We start from the raw sequence: 17,581 nt of genomic DNA, 5'->3' as shown, positions 1-17,581 counted from the left end.
AAAATAATCATGAGGTATAACGATAAGGAATGTTCCCGATCCTATCACGTGATCGGCAATAGTACCGGAGCATGTCATTTTTAGAAAATCTGAATCGGGTGAAAAAATCGTGTTTTAAAGTTATTTTTTTTAATTTAAAGGCTACAAAACAACAAAATATGTTGAAAGTGGAGAGCGTCAAAACAAACAAAAAAATGTATGTTTTGCACTACGAAACGTTTTTAGAAGATTGGAATCGGGTGGGAAAAGATTTTAAAGTTTTAATTTTTTATTTTAATAGCTACAAAGCAACAAAATAATCAAGATGGATAAGGATACTGTCCAAAGAAACAAAAAATGTCTCTTTTGTAATTATTAAATAAATGACAAAATGCCAAAGTATCGGACTCTGGTACTCTGTATCGCCAAATTAGTTGACTCGGGCTCGATCTCGGGTGCAAATATGTGATCGAGACAACTCTAGCTGTAAGTACAAGAAAAAAACTGCTGTCACAATTTGATTTCTAAGGCTCTACTATAGTTATAGACCAAAACAAGTACTGCGTGATCCCATTTGTAGCAATTGGTCAGTCAGTGCCTAGCGCACCATGTTCATACCATAGAGAAGCTAAAAAAGCATTGGTTGAACAGATTAATCATTGCCAGCCATTCACAGTTTTTCATACAAGCAGTGCTGCTGCTATGCAAGGCACTGCCATGCCCCCCTGGGAGCAAACCAGGGTTCAATCAGGCTTTAGTGGTTCTACCAATTGCGCTGCATGTTTTTTTTTTTTTTTTTGTTCCAAGCGTTACTTCATGACCTGAAGGAAAAACAGCTTGGCTGTGTTGTCTTGGCAGGGTTGGAGATGTGTTCGAAGGCGGCGCCAGCGGAGGACAGAAGGCCCGAGCGTTACGGAAGGAGCTTGGAGACCTGGAGCGAGCCGAGCGATCGCTAGACGAACTCATTCACTCCAGCAGCACACAGTTGAAACAGCTCACTGAACACAAAGACAGTGAAGAATATCCTTTTTTATCATCATTCGTAATAAATCAGTGTGTGCTCTTCTGAGTATATTTGTCTTTGGCTGCCGTTTCCCCTTAACCTGACGCGTTCACGTTGGGCTACGTAACGTACCAAGACATACGCTCCATCGGTACCCTCAGAGAGGAGACAGTCATCGCTGTCAAGGCCCCTTCCGAGACTAAGCTGGAGGTCCCAGATACGGCGGGGGTGAGGACGGTCTTCTTGTTTTTACCCTTTACAACTTTGCGCTCTTCTGGTTCTGGTGTTTCTTTCTCACCTCGTCAATTTCTGGGGCACAGTTGTGTATTAACTACGGGTGTTTTTTTTCCATGTAAATATCACATATTTAAACATGGAGACCTGTAGCTTATAGTCGGGTTAGGTGTACACCGTATATAGTTTTTTTCCCCCCCCCCACATACATTTTTTTAAAAATTAAATTTTGACAATGCAGCTTACAATTAGACTAGCGGCGTTACTCGGGTTTGTGTAACACAAAGACAATAAAACCGAAAAGCAGATAAAACATACTTTACTTAGAAATGCAGCTGTGATGTTGTAATAGTAAAGGGACACAACAAAGGGGTTATTGCGCAATCGCTTTTCCATCACTATGTACAGTATTGTGGCAAACGACTTGGAGAAGAATGTGAGACACAGTTTTTATGTTTCACACTTGCTGCTCTTATGCCCCAAACACGGCACTATCCCAAGAGCTAGCGCCTTTAATGAACAGAAAACACCAGAACATAACAACAGCAACCATCCCTCTCAGTCATGGTTGCCACAACTGCCCATGAACCATTACGGGCGTAACGCATAACACATAAAACTGTAAAGTTTGAAAGCGAACTGCGACATTGCAATTCCAACAGACACATCTTTTGCCCAAAAGACGGCGCTGTCACCTCAACAATCAGGGATTTTCGATGCCAATTTTAGGAGTTTTGAATTAATTTTCCAAACTAAATGGTGGCCTACAGAGATCAAACCCATCTAAAAACACTCACTGAAACATAAAGTATAAAATTTTGTCAAACTCCGCCCAGCCATTTCAGGAGTCCATAGGGAGCGAACACACACAGACAAATTTATACATAGGTATAGATATAGATGTGCTGTAATTAATGTAGTGCTGCAACGATTAATCGATTAACCTGAGTATTCGATGAGAAAAAAAAAAGATTCAAATTAAATTTTGCTGCTTCGAGTATTCATTTAATTAAAGTGGGGTTGTAATGGTTTATTTTCAAAGTGTTTGCATTTAGTTTTGTTGATTTCGTGGATACACTGCCCTCTGGTCTGCCTCATGGCTGAATCCAGGTGCTCCCTGTTAAGACCAACATAAGCTCTTTTTTTTTTTTTTTCCCAAGTTTTTGTTAGTGCTAATGTTTTTTTAAAGCATTAGTAATTTAGTTTATCAGTATATTTAGCCATTTTTTGCGGGAATATGTGTCTGTACCATTTGTTAAGATCATTGTAAAAAAATAAAAAAAAAAGTTAGCATTTTATAGCAATTAAGCTAGCGGACCTTTGCAATGTAAGTTGTTCTTTTGTTGTACATAGATCCTCATTTTTTTTTTTTTTTTTAAATACCGTTTGAGGCTTAGCTCAGGTATTTTAATTTTTCATGTTCCATATCCAATTACTTGATTATTGGAAGTAATTCATCGATTAATCGACTACTAAAATAATCGATAGCTGCAGCCCTAAATTAATGTGCCCTATAGTCTGGAAATTACGGTACTTTGCTATTAGCCAAGGCTTTGGCATCATCTTGTGGCATCTTCAGCACACAAAAAACACTTAATTTACAATTCTTTTCATATTGGCAGGGCTCATTACAGATCTATCTGAAGAGTAAGAACGGTCCCATTGAAGTGTATCTTTGTCCAGAGGAGGGTCTCGAAGATCCAAGTCCGGTTAAAAGTTCAGTCACACCAGAAAAGCCCACCGCGACATCACCGAGCCGAAGCAGCGTGAAAGAAGAGCCCGTTGAAGGTATGCTTATACTTTTTCCTTGGCTCAAGGTTTCAAATTATGGCTGGAAGCCAAGGTTAGGGTTGATTTGGGTTTCAAAGTAGTGTTTTATAGCATTGATGTAGAGTTGTTTCATTAATATAAATTCCACATCTACACTGTATCAATTATCTCGTATATAAACATTGGTGTCTTGACTTCCATGTTTAGTTTGGTCACGTATTACATGAATACCATTACCTAGTGTGCAAAGAATGATGTGGTAGTTAGCAGAAGTACTGTGTGTGTTTGTGAAATACATTTATGTTAAAAGCACAATTGAGTGAGTACATCTTGGGCATGTCTGTTATTGGCAGATCTCACTGTTGCCACGTTAACAGCAACTAATAACATAAAGTGTGATATGACTGACGTGAATTTTGATGTGACATTACGATGTCGCTAAGTACGTGATTATTTTAAGATTAAAAACATTCGCAACTCTTGTTTTAGCCTCTTTTTTGGAAGTAATCATTTTAGATGTTAGAGGTGTCAAAAAAGCAAAAGATATCAGAATGTCACAACGAAACTCGAAGCCGTGTTCTGCTTAATATGTTTAGATTCACAAAAAGGTTCTCTCAAGTTTTTGTGAGAAGCTGCCAGAAATCCCTAAACTTTCCTGTCTTCTACTTAGGGGTGTGACAACTAGAGGTGGTAATCTTGGGGCACTTAACGATTTTAATATATTTTACATTAGTTCCAAAATTGTTCGAAAATCCTCTCAGGCTAAATAAAAACTACTATTTCAGTATCAAGTTAACAGTTAAAAACAGTACATACTCAAGTCCCCATTCTGTATCAGCAGCTTTAAACTACATTCAATTAATTTAATGTTGTGAATCAACCGTTAAAGTTGTTCAAATTGCTCGCGTTATTCCATAATGTCCCTTCTGTCTAATTTCGACATGTTTTTAAGTTTAAAGTTTTTAAACTTTCATCATTTAAAGATAGATTCAAGTCAGGGTTTTGCCGATTTAGGAGTATTTTAGATAAAAAGTCAAAGTTAATTAGGTTGGCTGCAGGAGAGCCTTCTAGAGAAGTCTACTGCTTTAAGATGGCAGCTGTTTACCAATGCCGGCAAGTCTGTCATTTCACATCTAGTTCTCTATACATGTTCTAATGCCACCGTCGTCTGTCATTTCGCATCTAGTTCTACATATATGTGATATCTACTGTAGCCGTATGTTTGTAGCATCTAGCAACTGGGCGTTGTTTGTAGCGGCTGTCGGCCGCAGTCAGGTATTATTGTTTTTTTGTATCTAGCGGCATGAGTTGAACATGATGTTTACTGTCGGTCCGTTCCTCATTGCGTCCCGAAGACCGCGCTGACTGTGTTTTAGTTCCGCTCTACCTGGTATAATTCAATAATCGGAATTTGGATGTTTGTGAATCGTTCTCAAATCTTCCACGGCCGAATCGCGAATAATCTAAGAATCGGAAATTTTGCATGCCTCTAGTGACAACATATTGAAAAGTTGATATATCGCGATACTCTGTAGCCCAAAAGGTTATCGATATGCCCCCACCAAAAATCGATTTATTGTTTCATAAAGTTGTTACTGTTTTTTTTTTTTTTTTTTTTTAAAAGGCCCAACAGGTTGCTAATAAAATCTTCCATTCAAATAGTTTCTACGTTAGCTCAGTGGCTGCCATTGATGGCGCTATTTCATTTTGTCGGAATTAGAAGTCTTAGAGTCGTCAATGGCACTGAAAACACTCAGTCATTTGTGGACATTTACAGGTCACTTCTTGTTCATTTTAGGACATTTCCAGGTTTCTTCCTGTTTATTTTGAGTCACTTCCTATTCAGTTGGGTATATTCTTGAGTCACTTCCTTTTCAGTTACCTGAAATCAACAGGAAATGACCTGCAAATGCTCCGAAATCAACAGGAAGTGACCGAAAATCAACAGGGAAAAAACGGGCTCTAAAATTTACTCATTAGCATTCACTGACGGCCACAGATGTCCAATCCGTTTGAATGAACGAGTGACGTGTACTAGTAATAAACTTATTCCAATTCACAGGAGAAGGATTCTGTTTGTTAGTCGTTTTGTAGAACACACTAGAATGATTTCCTATGTACAGTGGGGCAAATAAGTATTTAGTCAACCACTAATTGAGCAAGTTCTCCCACTTGAAAAAATTAGAGAGGCCTGTAATTGTCAACATGGATAAACCTCAACCATGAGAGACAGAATGTGGGGAAAAAAAACCAGAAAATCACATTGTTTGATTTTTAAAGAATTTATTTGCAAATCATGGTGGAAAATAAGTATTTGGTCAATATCAAAAGTTCATCTCAATACTTTGTGGGCAATAACGGAGGCCAAACGTTTTCTGTAACTCTTCAAGAGCTTTTCACACACTGTTGCTGGTATTTTGGCCCATTCCTTCATGCAGATCTCCTCTAGAGCAGTGATGTTTTGGGGCTGTCGTTGGGCAACACGGACTTTCAACTCCCACAGATTTTCTATGGGGTTGAGATCTGGAGACTGGCTAGGCCACTTGCCGAAAAACAGCCTCAAAGCATAATGTTTCCACCCCCATGCTTCACAGTGGGTATGGTGCAATTCAGTATTCTTTTTCCTCAAAACACGAGAACCTGTATTTCTATCAAAAAGTTCTATTTTGGTTTCATCTGACCATAACACATTCTCCCAGTCCTCTTCTGGATCACCCAAATGCTCTCTAGCGAACCGCAGACGGGCCCGGACGTGTACTTTCTTCAGCAGGGGGACACGTCTGGCATGCAGGATTTGAGTACCTGGCGGCGCATTGTGTTACTGTTAGGATACGGGGAGTCGTATAATATGGATCCAAACACAGACTTTGTTACTGTAGTCCGAGCTCGCTGTAGGTCATTTACTAGGTCCCCCCGAGTGGTTCGGGGATTTTTGCCCACTGTTCTTGTTATCATTTTGACGCCATGGGGTGAGGGGGGGAGTTGAAAGTCCGTGTTGCCCAACGACAGCCCCAAAACATCACTCCTCTAGAGCAGGGGTTTTCAACCCAGTCCTCAAGGCACACTGTGGGTCCTGGTTTTTGTTCCAGCCGATCCAGCAGAGACAGTTGAACCAATGAGGCTTCTGCTAAAACAAGCCACACCTGACTGCAATCAACTGATTGCACTTGTAAAACACCAGATTGGGGAAAAAGTGTTGTCATCTTGTTTGGTAAGAATGAAATCCTGCACCCACAGTGTGCCTTAGTGGAATAGGTTGGGAACCCCTGCTCTAGAGGAGATCTGCATGGAGGAATGGGCCAAAATACCAGCAACAGTGTGTGAAAAGTTTGTGAAGAGTTACAGAAACCGTTTGGCCTCCGTTATTGCCAACAAAAAGGTACATAACAAAGTATTGAGATGAACTTTTGGTATTGACCAAATACGTATTTTCCACTATGATTTGCAAAACATTTTTTAAAAACTCAACGTGATTTTCTGTTTTTTTTTTTGTTTTGTTTTGTTTTTTCCACATTCTGTCTCTCATGGTTGAGGTTTACCCATGTTGACAATTACAGGCTTCTCTAAAATTTTCAAGCGGGAGAACTTGCTTTAAATAATTGTTTTATCACCATCTCGTGTGATCGTTATCATGGTCTTTGTATCGTATCTTGAGGTACCCAGAGCATCCCACCACTACTTCTACTACTGATTGCAAAAAAATATATATATACAGTATTTAAAAAAATAAAATTAAAAAAGAAAAGTAAGAAGGGCGGCAATTATTTCATTTGATAGATTTTGATAGCATTAGCCAATATTGTATGAGCCTTTAAAGATAAGCTAAAATTCTCATAAACAGCTCATTCTCAACTATCATTTTTCCCCGAAATGAAACACAGCAAACGTGTCAACCGTGGCCGCTTCGACCTCCTCTTCCTCGTCTCTGCTGGACGTGGAGCGTCTGCTTGGTTTGCCCCCAAGCTTGCTGCAGATGACCGAGGACCAGCTACCTGGCGCCTCCTTCCCTGCCGACACCAGTGGAGGTGGCGCCACCCCCTTCGTAAGCTTCTCCCCGCCTCTGGACCACAGCGACTACCTATGGAGCCTAGAGGACGGCGAGGGTGTGTCCGACTTCTTCGACACGTATGACCTTAATGATCTCTTGTAGAGATGGCGGAACATTTGGAAACGATTACAGTATGAAGCCATGATGGAGCCTGATTCTCTCTTCGCCCCTGTGCAGCCCCTTCAAAATAGGTTGTGGAGATTAGCTGATTCATTTGTGGTGGAGTGCTGAAAACAATCAAAGAGCTTTGAAAAAAAATGTACATATATTTACACTATATGGCCAGGCCTAATGATTAGGTTGACATTCTACTTCGAGCTGGGGAACTATTCAATTTTCTGATGGTTTTCACTTTACAGGTATGCATAATCAGGGTTAATAAGTGAAATTTGTTGGAGGCGATTGAGGTCATTGAATGAGGTACATATATTCACCCTGTTAGGCTTTATGTTCTTTCTGAACTTGCGGTGGACAAGATTCAATGATCGTGCTGGCACATATGGTCCAGAGGTTGAAGGTTTACACACTAGTAAAATTTGTTTCGAGCAAAAGTATGCTCAAAAAATGAAATTAATTGATTTAAATATTTAGAGACTGAAATAGAATTTCATTTAATATGTTAGATACGAAGCCTCTAAAGGGACATTGACAGAAATCAAATAAATTTAAACCATCTGGTGCGCACCAGAAACAGTCTGGTAAACATTAGCATAATATAACATTTAAGATAGCGGACTTTTGCTATGCAAGTTAGCCAATTGTTCTTTTGTTGTATTTAGATCCTCATTTATTTATTTTATATCATTTTAGGCTAAGCTCAGACGCTAGTTGAGGCCAAAATTGAAGTAAATCTCAACTAAATCCTGTATTATCATTTCTAGCACGTGGAAACGGCTGGTGTGCGATGCACGCCTGAGTTTAGCTTCTAACAATATTAAAAAATATATAAAAAATAAATAATAATCTTATAAACAAACAATTTGCTAACTTGCTTAGCAAAAGTCCGCTAGCTTAAATGCTATATAATGCTAATGTTTACCAGATTGTTTCTGATGTGCACAACATAGTATCTGGTGCGTACCTGATGGTTTAAATTAATTTTCTGTCGATGTGACCATAAGGGCTCCATAGTTAGAAAATGTAACTGAATTACTTTAAAGGCAAAAATCATTGAATTCACTAAATGTTCTTGAAAACCTAAAGATTCAATGGAAAAAATGGCGCTGTAAAATATTGAAATCGAATAAGAAAAATATTTCAGTAAATCATTAAATGAGATCAATCAATATAGTTTTCCAGATTAAATTCGGATTAAATTGGCAAATATGCAATTGAATTCCTGTCTAAATTAAATTGATATGAATGATGAAAATATGACTTAATGACTTCACACGTCAAAAGAAATGACTGATTATTATATAAAACATTTCCGTACATCGTGGAATTATGATGTTAAAGGAGATTTAAATAAATCCAAGCAAAAATAATAATAAAAAACATACGCAATGTTCATAATTATTAAAAAGGTAAATATTTGTCATTATAGTTCAAAGCTTAATAATTGAATCATTTGATGGCCAAAAAATAAACTGAGCACCACTTAACCACAAAATGTAACGGAATGTAAAATCATCTTAAGGGATTCCAATCATTACACATTTGTCAAACCGCAAGCAGAACGTTGTTTATGGTGGAAAACGTTCTTGTTATTTTTCTTTTAACTCAGGAATTATGTCTTGCTTTTGGTTTGCTCTTAAAAAGTCTTGCCAGTCTTTGGCCTGCAGGGGGCAGCATTGTTTTTGTGTTAGCTTTAAATTTCGCATTGGAAAGCTTTGCAGGTTTGAATCACTGGAAAGGAAGCAAATTCCGGCCATTATAATATAGCACTGAACAATAGCAAGGTCATCTGCAGTCGTCAATTTAGAAGGTGCTAATTCATGCTAATAGTATTTTTGTTTTTATTTTATTTTATTTTTTATTTGGAAGGTTTGGTTCCAAATTGGTTTGGAAATCTTGTGCAAGTAGTATTGCACAAGTACTATTGCATTTCTAAGAATTTCATGTTATGCTCCTTGATGCTCACGTGTTTTGTTCTTCAATTTTGTAAATGTGATGTTTGATATGATTATTGTTGGGCTTTTAGGAATAAGCTAACTGTCCTGTCCTAAAAAAAAACTTGAAAATGTGTGTTTGGGTGTGATATTGTTCTTTTTTTTTTTGCATTGGAAATAGTTCTTATACAGTGTGTATGAGTGATTAATTATGTTTTATCATGTAGATTCTGAGAATTTGTAGTCATTTCAATCAGCGTTATTTTTCATCCTGGTATTTGTACAGTTGATTTTGTATTTATACCCTTTGCTGGTTTATTTTCATACAGGCTTTTTTGTATGACATGCAGCACTTAATATTTTTGTAATATTGTGTTTGTTTGAAAGAAAAAAAAAAAGTGGAAATAAATGAATTCATTATGCCTCCTCGATAACGTTGCCATATACGGTACTGCTCAATGGATCTCCCTATTTTAGGCCGTGGGGACTGAAACGGTAGCATGACAACAAAATAAATGTATTTGGTATTTCAGAATACCCCAATTCTAGGACGCAGGCTTGGTCTCAACATTGGTAGGTACGATATTACCGTAATGCACATAATGCAAACAGTGATTCAAATAAGGGACAGCTAACTTGACTTCGTTGATCCTTGTGGAGGCTGGCCTAACTGCAGTTTTTCCCAGGTTAGCAAGTTTAATGTTATGCTAACTCTGATGTAGGTCGGAATTTCAGTAGCAAAATTAGTGGTGTTTCCCCCACTTCCACAGCATTGACGTCTTTTTACACGACTTACAGTGGCTGCTGCTGGCCGAAAAAAGGGAGGTGGCATGTTGTCGACATGAATCTGTCGGGGCTCTGTGAGTATGTGTGTCTTTGTGGCGGGACAGGGGGCTTTAAGTCATCAGCCAATCAAACGTACGTTTGGGGGGAAGGGTATGGACAGGCACATTCAGCAAAAGAAAGATAAATGTGAGTGAAAATAATGAAAATAATTTAGTAAATAATGGTAGGGTCTATTCTATTATTACAACATATGGGAAGACAAATTATTTATATAACAACTATTTATTAGGGGTGTCAAACGATTAAAATGTTTAATCGAGTTAATTACAGCTTTAAAATTAATCGTAATTCAAACCATCTATAAAATATGCCATATTTTTCTGTAAATTATTGTTGGAATGGAAAGATAAGACAGGACGAATACATACACTCAACATACAGTACATAAGTACTGTATTTGTTTATTATAACAATAAATCAACAAGATGGCATTAACATTATTAACATTCTCTTAAAGTGATCCATGGATACAAAGACTTGTAGTTCTTAAAAGATAAAAGTTAGTAGGAGTTATAGAAATTTTATATTAAAACCCCTCATAATGTTTTCATTTTATTAAAATTGGTAAAATTTTCAATCAAAAAAATAAACTAGTAGCTCGCCATTGTTGATGTCAATAATTACACCATGCTCACTCATGGTACCAACCCATAAAATCAGTTGGACCCAAGCGCCAGCAGAGGGCGCCAAACACCAAAAAACAAATGACAAGCAGGCATTACACTGTACTGTCATTTTAATCTGTTTGAGCGGGGCATGTGCGTTAATTGCGTCAAATATTTTAACGTGATTAATTTAAAAAATTAATTAGGGCCGTTAACGCGATAATTTTGACAGCCCTAATATATACTGTTTATATATATTTATATATATAAATATTTTTAAGCACTTTAAATGTAATAATGTAATGTTACTGTCCCACAGAATTATTTTTAAACAAGAAAAAAAGTAGTCGCCCAATCCATTTAATTTTTTTTTTTTTTTAAATGCTTGTCTTTATAATGAGTCCACTCAAATCCGCTTCAGCTACTCACTCAGACACAATGAGTTGCCACAGCAACTGTTTAACAAGTTAAACCATGATTGACGAATGCGGCGCTTTAAAAGCTGAGTCTCTGGCAAGATCAAAGCCTAACCGTCTGTCAATGATCGTTTAATAAGCAACTCCAGTTCACTCTTTGATAAACAAAGCAGGGAGAGGGCGGGAGAGTGAGACTAAGCGATCGGCTCGGGACAGCTCATTTGTATTTATTTATGGATTTTTTAATTGGAAAAAAAAAAATCCCCGATGGACTGAGGGCGTGAAGTTTGAACTGTGAAGTAGCGAGGGATCACTGTACTCTTACACTGAGGGAACGGAGTTACTAACTCACTACTACTTTTTGGGAGAAGTAATTTGTACTGTAACTAATTACTTTTTTAAAGATTAACAACGCTGCATCTAAGCAGGCTACTTGCTTCGCAAACAACCACTACTAAGGGGGACTGGTTCAACATAAGAATTTTTCATGCTAACAGGTTTGAGACTCTACCATGAGGTAGCGTGAAAGTGAAATTTTGATTGAGAACCCAAAAATATATAAGAAACATTCGTGTGTGCCTAAGCCTGTCGCAATATGCAATAATTCCATTTATCGCACGATAAATAAAAATGAAGGCGATAATTTTTCCGCTGCGATTTATCGCCTGCGCGCGTGCGGCAGACGTGCTGTTAAAAATTCGGATTCCTTGTTACCAACTGCATAAAATGCATCTTCGTTCCAAGGTCCGGCAAAAAATAGCACCGGAGCCAATCGTTCCCATTACAGTGCCTTGCAAAAGTATTCGGCCCCCTTGAATCTTGCAACCTTTCGCCACATTTCAGGCTTCAAACATAAAGATATGAAATTTAATTTTTTTGTCAAGAATCAACAACAAGTGGGACACAATCGTGAAGTGGAACAACATTTATTGGATAATTTAAAATCTGGCCTTTATGGAAGAGTGGCAAGAAGAAAGCCATTTCTCAAAGATATCCATAAAAAGTCTCGTTTAAAGTTTGCCACAAGCCACCTGGGAGACACACCAAACATGTGGAAGAAGGTGCTCTGGTCAGATGAAACCAAAATTGAACGTTTTGTCCACAATGCAAAACGATATGTTTGGCGTAAAAGCAACACAGCTCATCACCCTGAACACACCATCCCCACTGTCAAACATGGTGGTGGCAGCATCATGGTTTGGGCCTGCTTTTCTTCAGCAGGGACAGGGAAGATGGTTAAAATTGACGGGAAGATGGATGCAGCCAAATACAGGAACATTCTGGAAGAAAACCTGTTGGTATCTGCACAAGACCTGAGACTGGGACGGAGATTTATCTTCCAACAGGACAATGATCCAAAACATAAAGCCAAATCTACAATGGAATGGTTAAAAAATAAACGTATCCAGGTGTTAGAATGGCCAAGTCAAAGTCCAGACCTGAATCCAATCGAGAATCTGTGGAAAGAGCTGAAGACTGCTGTTCACAGACACTCTCCATCCAACCTCACTGAGCTGGAGCTGTTTTGCAAGGAAGAATGGGCAAGAATGTCAGTCTCTCGATGTGCAAAACTGATAGAAACATACCCCAAGCGACTTGCAGCTGTAATTGGAGCAAAAGGTGGCGCTACAAAGTATTAACGCAAGGGGGCCGAATAATATTGCACGCCCCACTTTTCAGTTTTTTATTTGTTAAAAAAGTTTAAATGATCCAATAAATTTTGTTCCACTTCACGATTGTGTCCCACTTGTTGTTGATTCTTGACAAAAAATTAAAATTTTATATCTTTATGTTTGAAGCCTGAAATGTGGCGAAAGGTTGCAAGGTTCAAGGGGGCCGAATACTTTTGCAAGGCACTGTATATTGTAATGTAAGTAATTTTTAGTTGGTAATTAGTGTAAACACTTTAAGAACCCTTGGGTAACACTTGATCGTAATGTCATGTATTATTTTTTTGTAAATTTTTAAACATTCGGGAATTCCCAGCCAGGTAGTTTCCCTAAAAGTGTAGTGATTGACATGTCAACCAGCCTAAAATCTCATGGAATCTGACAGCGTCGAATAGAAAGTGGAAAATGTGAGGGTCAAAATGTCATCCTTGCTTCTAAACATAATGATGACATGGCTAAGTCTGACTGGTGGAGTCTACATATTGTCAGTGAATACGTCACAATGCCCAAACTTGTTTGACAACCTGAGACAGTTTGTTCAGTTGACTTTTTGTCCTCGTACACCACCCAGCTCAAATGTCGGCTGAGTCAGGAAAATGTTTCAAGACTGTTTTAGACACGCTGTTTCGCACATATCTCATGTACTGGTTGTGGAAGTGCTAAACAACAATGATTCAAAGCTGCTCTCATTTCCTGCCATTCTCCGGCACGCATGTGGCCGCATTACCGTAAGGCCGGGTCTCCTCTTGCCTTGACGGCATTCGTAAATTGATAGCAGGACCTGGCCGGGCTGAGTCAACAGGAGGGAATGAAGAAAAGGAAGGGTGGGGGGGACACGATCGTCCTCTGGACTGATGGGAAATCCGCTAATCTTTCAGGAAGATCTCTGCTGCCTTGGAGCAGTAGTTTTCAAACCAACTGTTGTAATGATAGATGCAAGCGTTTTCTGATAAAACATGGGACTCTAATCTATGATTTGGTAGTCTCTGTTTAAATTGTGCTGAAACACAATATTGTATTTGCTTTTGAGCAAATGGCCGGCAGTGAAAGAGATAAGCATAGGTGGGTAGAGTAGCCAAACATTTTACTCAAGTAAGAGTAGCGCTACTTCAAAATAGTATTACTCACGTAAAAGTAGTCATCCAAAAAATGTACTCAAATAAAAGGTTTTTTTTTTTTTTTTTTTTTTTTTTTTTTTTTATAAACCTGTCCTGTTCAGCTGTTTGACACAGAGAATGGAAGTCTAAGTGCCCGGATTCTGAACAGCTTTAATGTTTCACATTGAGAGTCTGACATACTCCCATTGTGATCATTCAAAATACCTTTTTATTATGACAAAGCAGCAAACAGGAAGGGATTATGGGGGGACAGAAGAAAAGAAATACAAGAGAAGAAAGAAAAGAAACACATACACAAACAACAACAAGAAATACATTGAACATCTAAAGTAGTTACTAATATGCTGGTGCTATCGTCAGCCATGCGCAGCCCATCCCTCCTCCCGCCGCCCAGCAAAGGAGCCATCGTCCCCCCCCCGGGACCCAGGGTGGTCCCCCGGGCCACCCGCGCGCCCATCAACCGGCCTTCAGGGATGGCAGGAGGGGACGCATCACCAACCCCACGCCTACACCCACCCCCGCCCGCCCACCCGGGCCACGAGCCACAGCCACAGCCCCCCAACCGGCACGGCACGCCACGGGACCCCCAGCGGCCCACCAAGCCCCAGGCAAGGCAGGGTCACCCGCCGGTGCAGGCGACACCCCGCTGATACACCGGCGCTCAGCCAGCGACCGGCGACGGAGCGCAGGGCGGATGCCCAGCCAGAGAAGAGAGGGGAAGGCGGAGGCAGGAGAACGCCCAGGAACTGCCACGGGGCGATGCAAGATCGGAGACCCGACCCCCCAACCCACTCCCGCGGCCGGCAGCCGAGGCAGAGGGGAGGCCACACCCCGGGAGCCACGCCATATAGAAAAAGTGTGGGACCCACCTACCACCCTATTACTGTGGCTGCCAGGTTCCCGACTGGCAGCCATCACCCAGCACCGTGATGGGGGTGTGAGGGGAGGGTAGTGCAATGTATGCATTAAAATAGGAGAGCTTGGCTTGGGGCAGTGGGACCGCAGCATGGAGTTTCTGCCCAGCCGCCTGTCCCACCGCCCTTTGCCGGAGCTCTCCTGTGGATTATGATGTGTGTGGTGCATTTAAAAAAGGTGCAGGGATGGCGGGGCCTGTGGTGAGGAGGCAGCCGTGAGCCCCCCCCCCCCCCCCCCCCCCAACAGGTCCCAACCATCCCACAACCTTGGTGTGTAGTGCATTAAAAACAGGGGGGAGTCGGGCTGGGACTGTAAAGCCCCGTCCCAACTCTCCCCGGAGAAATGTATGAGCATGTAAGTGCCAGAGTGAAAAATATTTACAGTGCCGAAGTGAGAAGTGCGTGAGTTAAGAGGCAGGCTCCCGCGGGCGTGGCCCCGTCCACCAGAACCACCGGCCCAGGGCGGAAGAAGCGTCAGGGCCCCGATCAATCCCCGCCCCAGACCACCCACGGCGCCTCCGCGACCGCCCACCCCCCTCCCACCCACCGAGCACCCACCCCGCACCCCGAGCAGGCGCCACACCAAGCGCCGGCGACCAGGGGGCGTCCACCCCACCGGCAAGGGACAGCAAGCCTCACCCTAGGCCCCGCGGGCCCCAAGAGGCCGCACCGACGACCCCGCCGGCCGGGGGGCAGCCGCGGCCGCCGCGGCCCAGGGAGGCAGACAGGGCCGGAAACAGACCAAGGGGAGGGAAGCGCACCCCCCACAACCCACCCCCGGGCCAAGAGGGGCGCGCGGTATGGCACTAGAGGGCACCTCCCTGGCACCCTGTACAGGGAGACGCGGCTCCGGCCGGGCGGACCTGGGAGGGAACCATGGCTGCCGCATACACCCCCCGGCCCCCACTCCACTCCACCCCACCCCGGCCGGCCGGCCGGCCGGGAAAGGGCCGCGGCCCCGGACCGGCACCCGCGCGGCCCCCCCACCCGCCCACGACACCAGCGCGCGCCCGACGGGACCCCCCACACAGCCAGACCCAACCAGACAAGCCCCGGCCGAAAATCCCGGGGGCCAAGACCGGCGGCGGGAAGGCCCAGGGCAGGACGCCAACAAACTCCACCTGTAAAGCTGATAGAAGAAGAGGTTTATAAAACACCATTAGATGTATGCCAAGCAGTGTTGTTAATCTTACTGAAAAAAAGTAATTAATTATAGTTACAAATTACTTCTCACAAAAAGTAACTGCGTTAGTAACTCAATTACCTGAATGTAAGAGTAATTAGTTACTTGGCAAAGTAATTGGTGATAATTACTTTTTTTTTTCCCCCTCAAAAAAACAACAACAACAACAACAACAAAAAATTGGCCACACTATGTGAAGTTTTTTGTGAAGGTTTTTGGTACAATTGGCCCGAGCCCAATTCTTTACCCGAATTTACCCTTTACCCTGAATCAACTGTTAAAAGTTGTTAAAATTGCTCCCATTATTGCATTTGTTCCCTTCTCTCTACTTTCGACATATGAAAGTTTTAAAACTGTTTCATCATTTAAAGATAGATTCAAGTCAAGATTTTGCCGATTTAGAAGTATTTTAGATAAAAAGTTACTTAGGTTCGCTAGGAAGGTTCTCTACAACAGAGCCGTCCTAAAAAGTCTACTGCTTTAAGATGGCGGCTGTCTACTAACGCATTTAGTGCCATGCAGTGTTGTTAATTTTACTTTAAAAAAGTAATTAATTACAGTTACAAATTACTTCTCCTAAAAAGTAATTGCGTTAGTAACTCAGTTACCTGAATGTAAGAGTAATTAGTTACTTGGCAAAGTAACTAGTGATATATATATATTTTTTTTTTCTCAAAAAAAAAAAAAAAAAAAAAAAACACAGGTCACACAATGTGAAGCTTAAAGGGTTTGGGGGACAATTGGCCCTAACCCAATTCTTTACCCTCCGCTTAACTAGACACAAGGGTATTGCGATAACTAGCTAGTAACCTTTGCTATGTGTGGAAGTCATTTAAAGTTGTGAATCAATCGTTAAAGTTGTTAAAATTTCTCCCGTTATTGCATTAGTTCCCTTCTGTCTACTTTAAACATGTGTAAGTTTTAAAACTGTTTCATCATTTAAAGATAGATTTAAGTTAAGATTTTGCCGATTTAGGAGCATTTTAGATTAAAAAAAAATTACTTAGGTTCGCTAGGAAGGATCTCTACATCAGGGCCTTCCTGAGAGGTCTACTGCTTTAAGATGGCGGCTGTTTACAAACGCATGTAGTCCTTAAAAGATGTTGGCAATGCAGCAGTGTCTGTCATTTGCATCTAGTTCTATAATATGATATCTACCGTGTCATGTGGGCGTAGTTTGTCGGCTATGGCTGCAGTCAGGTATTATTGGAGCCACCTAGCATCGCGGTTGCAACGGCGTCTTCCCCACTCCTGCTCAGCTCTCGTCCCCGTGAGTCCGTTTCTCTCAGACTTTTTTTTTATTCAACCAACTTAGTAACGCATAGTAACGCACGCCTTTCCCGCCTCAGTAACGGTAACGGCGTTGCCAAGATGAGAAAAGTAATTAATTAGATTACTCATTACTGAAAAAAATAACGCCGTTAGTAACGCCGTTATATTGTAACGCCGTTATTAACAACACTGATGCCAAGGACCAGTGAAGTGTATTATTTACGCAAGTAAAAGGTTATTTGGTGAAAAGAATACTCAAGTAATGAGTAACACTGTGAGAAACTGCGTACGATGTATGATTTTTTTTTGTTAAACAATGGTATTTTTTTCCCAGCACAAAGTTATCTATATGAACTTTTATTATTATACGGCACTATAAAACCTATTACATTACCACTTTAAGCAGAAGAAATACAAAAAAAAAAAAATCATTGAATTCTGGCGAGAGAGAAAAAATCTACAGAAATGAAAT

At 40.9% G+C, this 17,581-nt stretch overlaps 1 protein-coding gene across 1 annotated transcript in view; it reads left to right on the top strand.

The window, feature by feature from the left end:
* e2f2 (E2F transcription factor 2) overlaps positions 1-8,021 on the top strand; it is a 35,336-nt gene extending 27,315 nt beyond the window's left edge. The window contains exons 4-7 of the mRNA XM_057859756.1: positions 838-999; positions 1,096-1,210; positions 2,839-3,004; positions 6,868-8,021. Of these exons, the coding sequence (XP_057715739.1) occupies positions 838-999; positions 1,096-1,210; positions 2,839-3,004; positions 6,868-7,136 (712 nt within the window). The 3' untranslated portion in view covers positions 7,137-8,021. The remainder of the gene's footprint in view (positions 1-837; positions 1,000-1,095; positions 1,211-2,838; positions 3,005-6,867) is intronic.
* The last annotated feature ends 9,560 nt before the right edge of the window (positions 8,022-17,581 follow it).

This window comes from Corythoichthys intestinalis, chromosome 15 (genome assembly GCF_030265065.1).
Source record: "Corythoichthys intestinalis isolate RoL2023-P3 chromosome 15, ASM3026506v1, whole genome shotgun sequence".
NCBI lineage: Eukaryota > Metazoa > Chordata > Actinopteri > Syngnathiformes > Syngnathidae > Corythoichthys > Corythoichthys intestinalis.
This window is presented reverse-complemented; position numbering and strand designations above follow the sequence as displayed.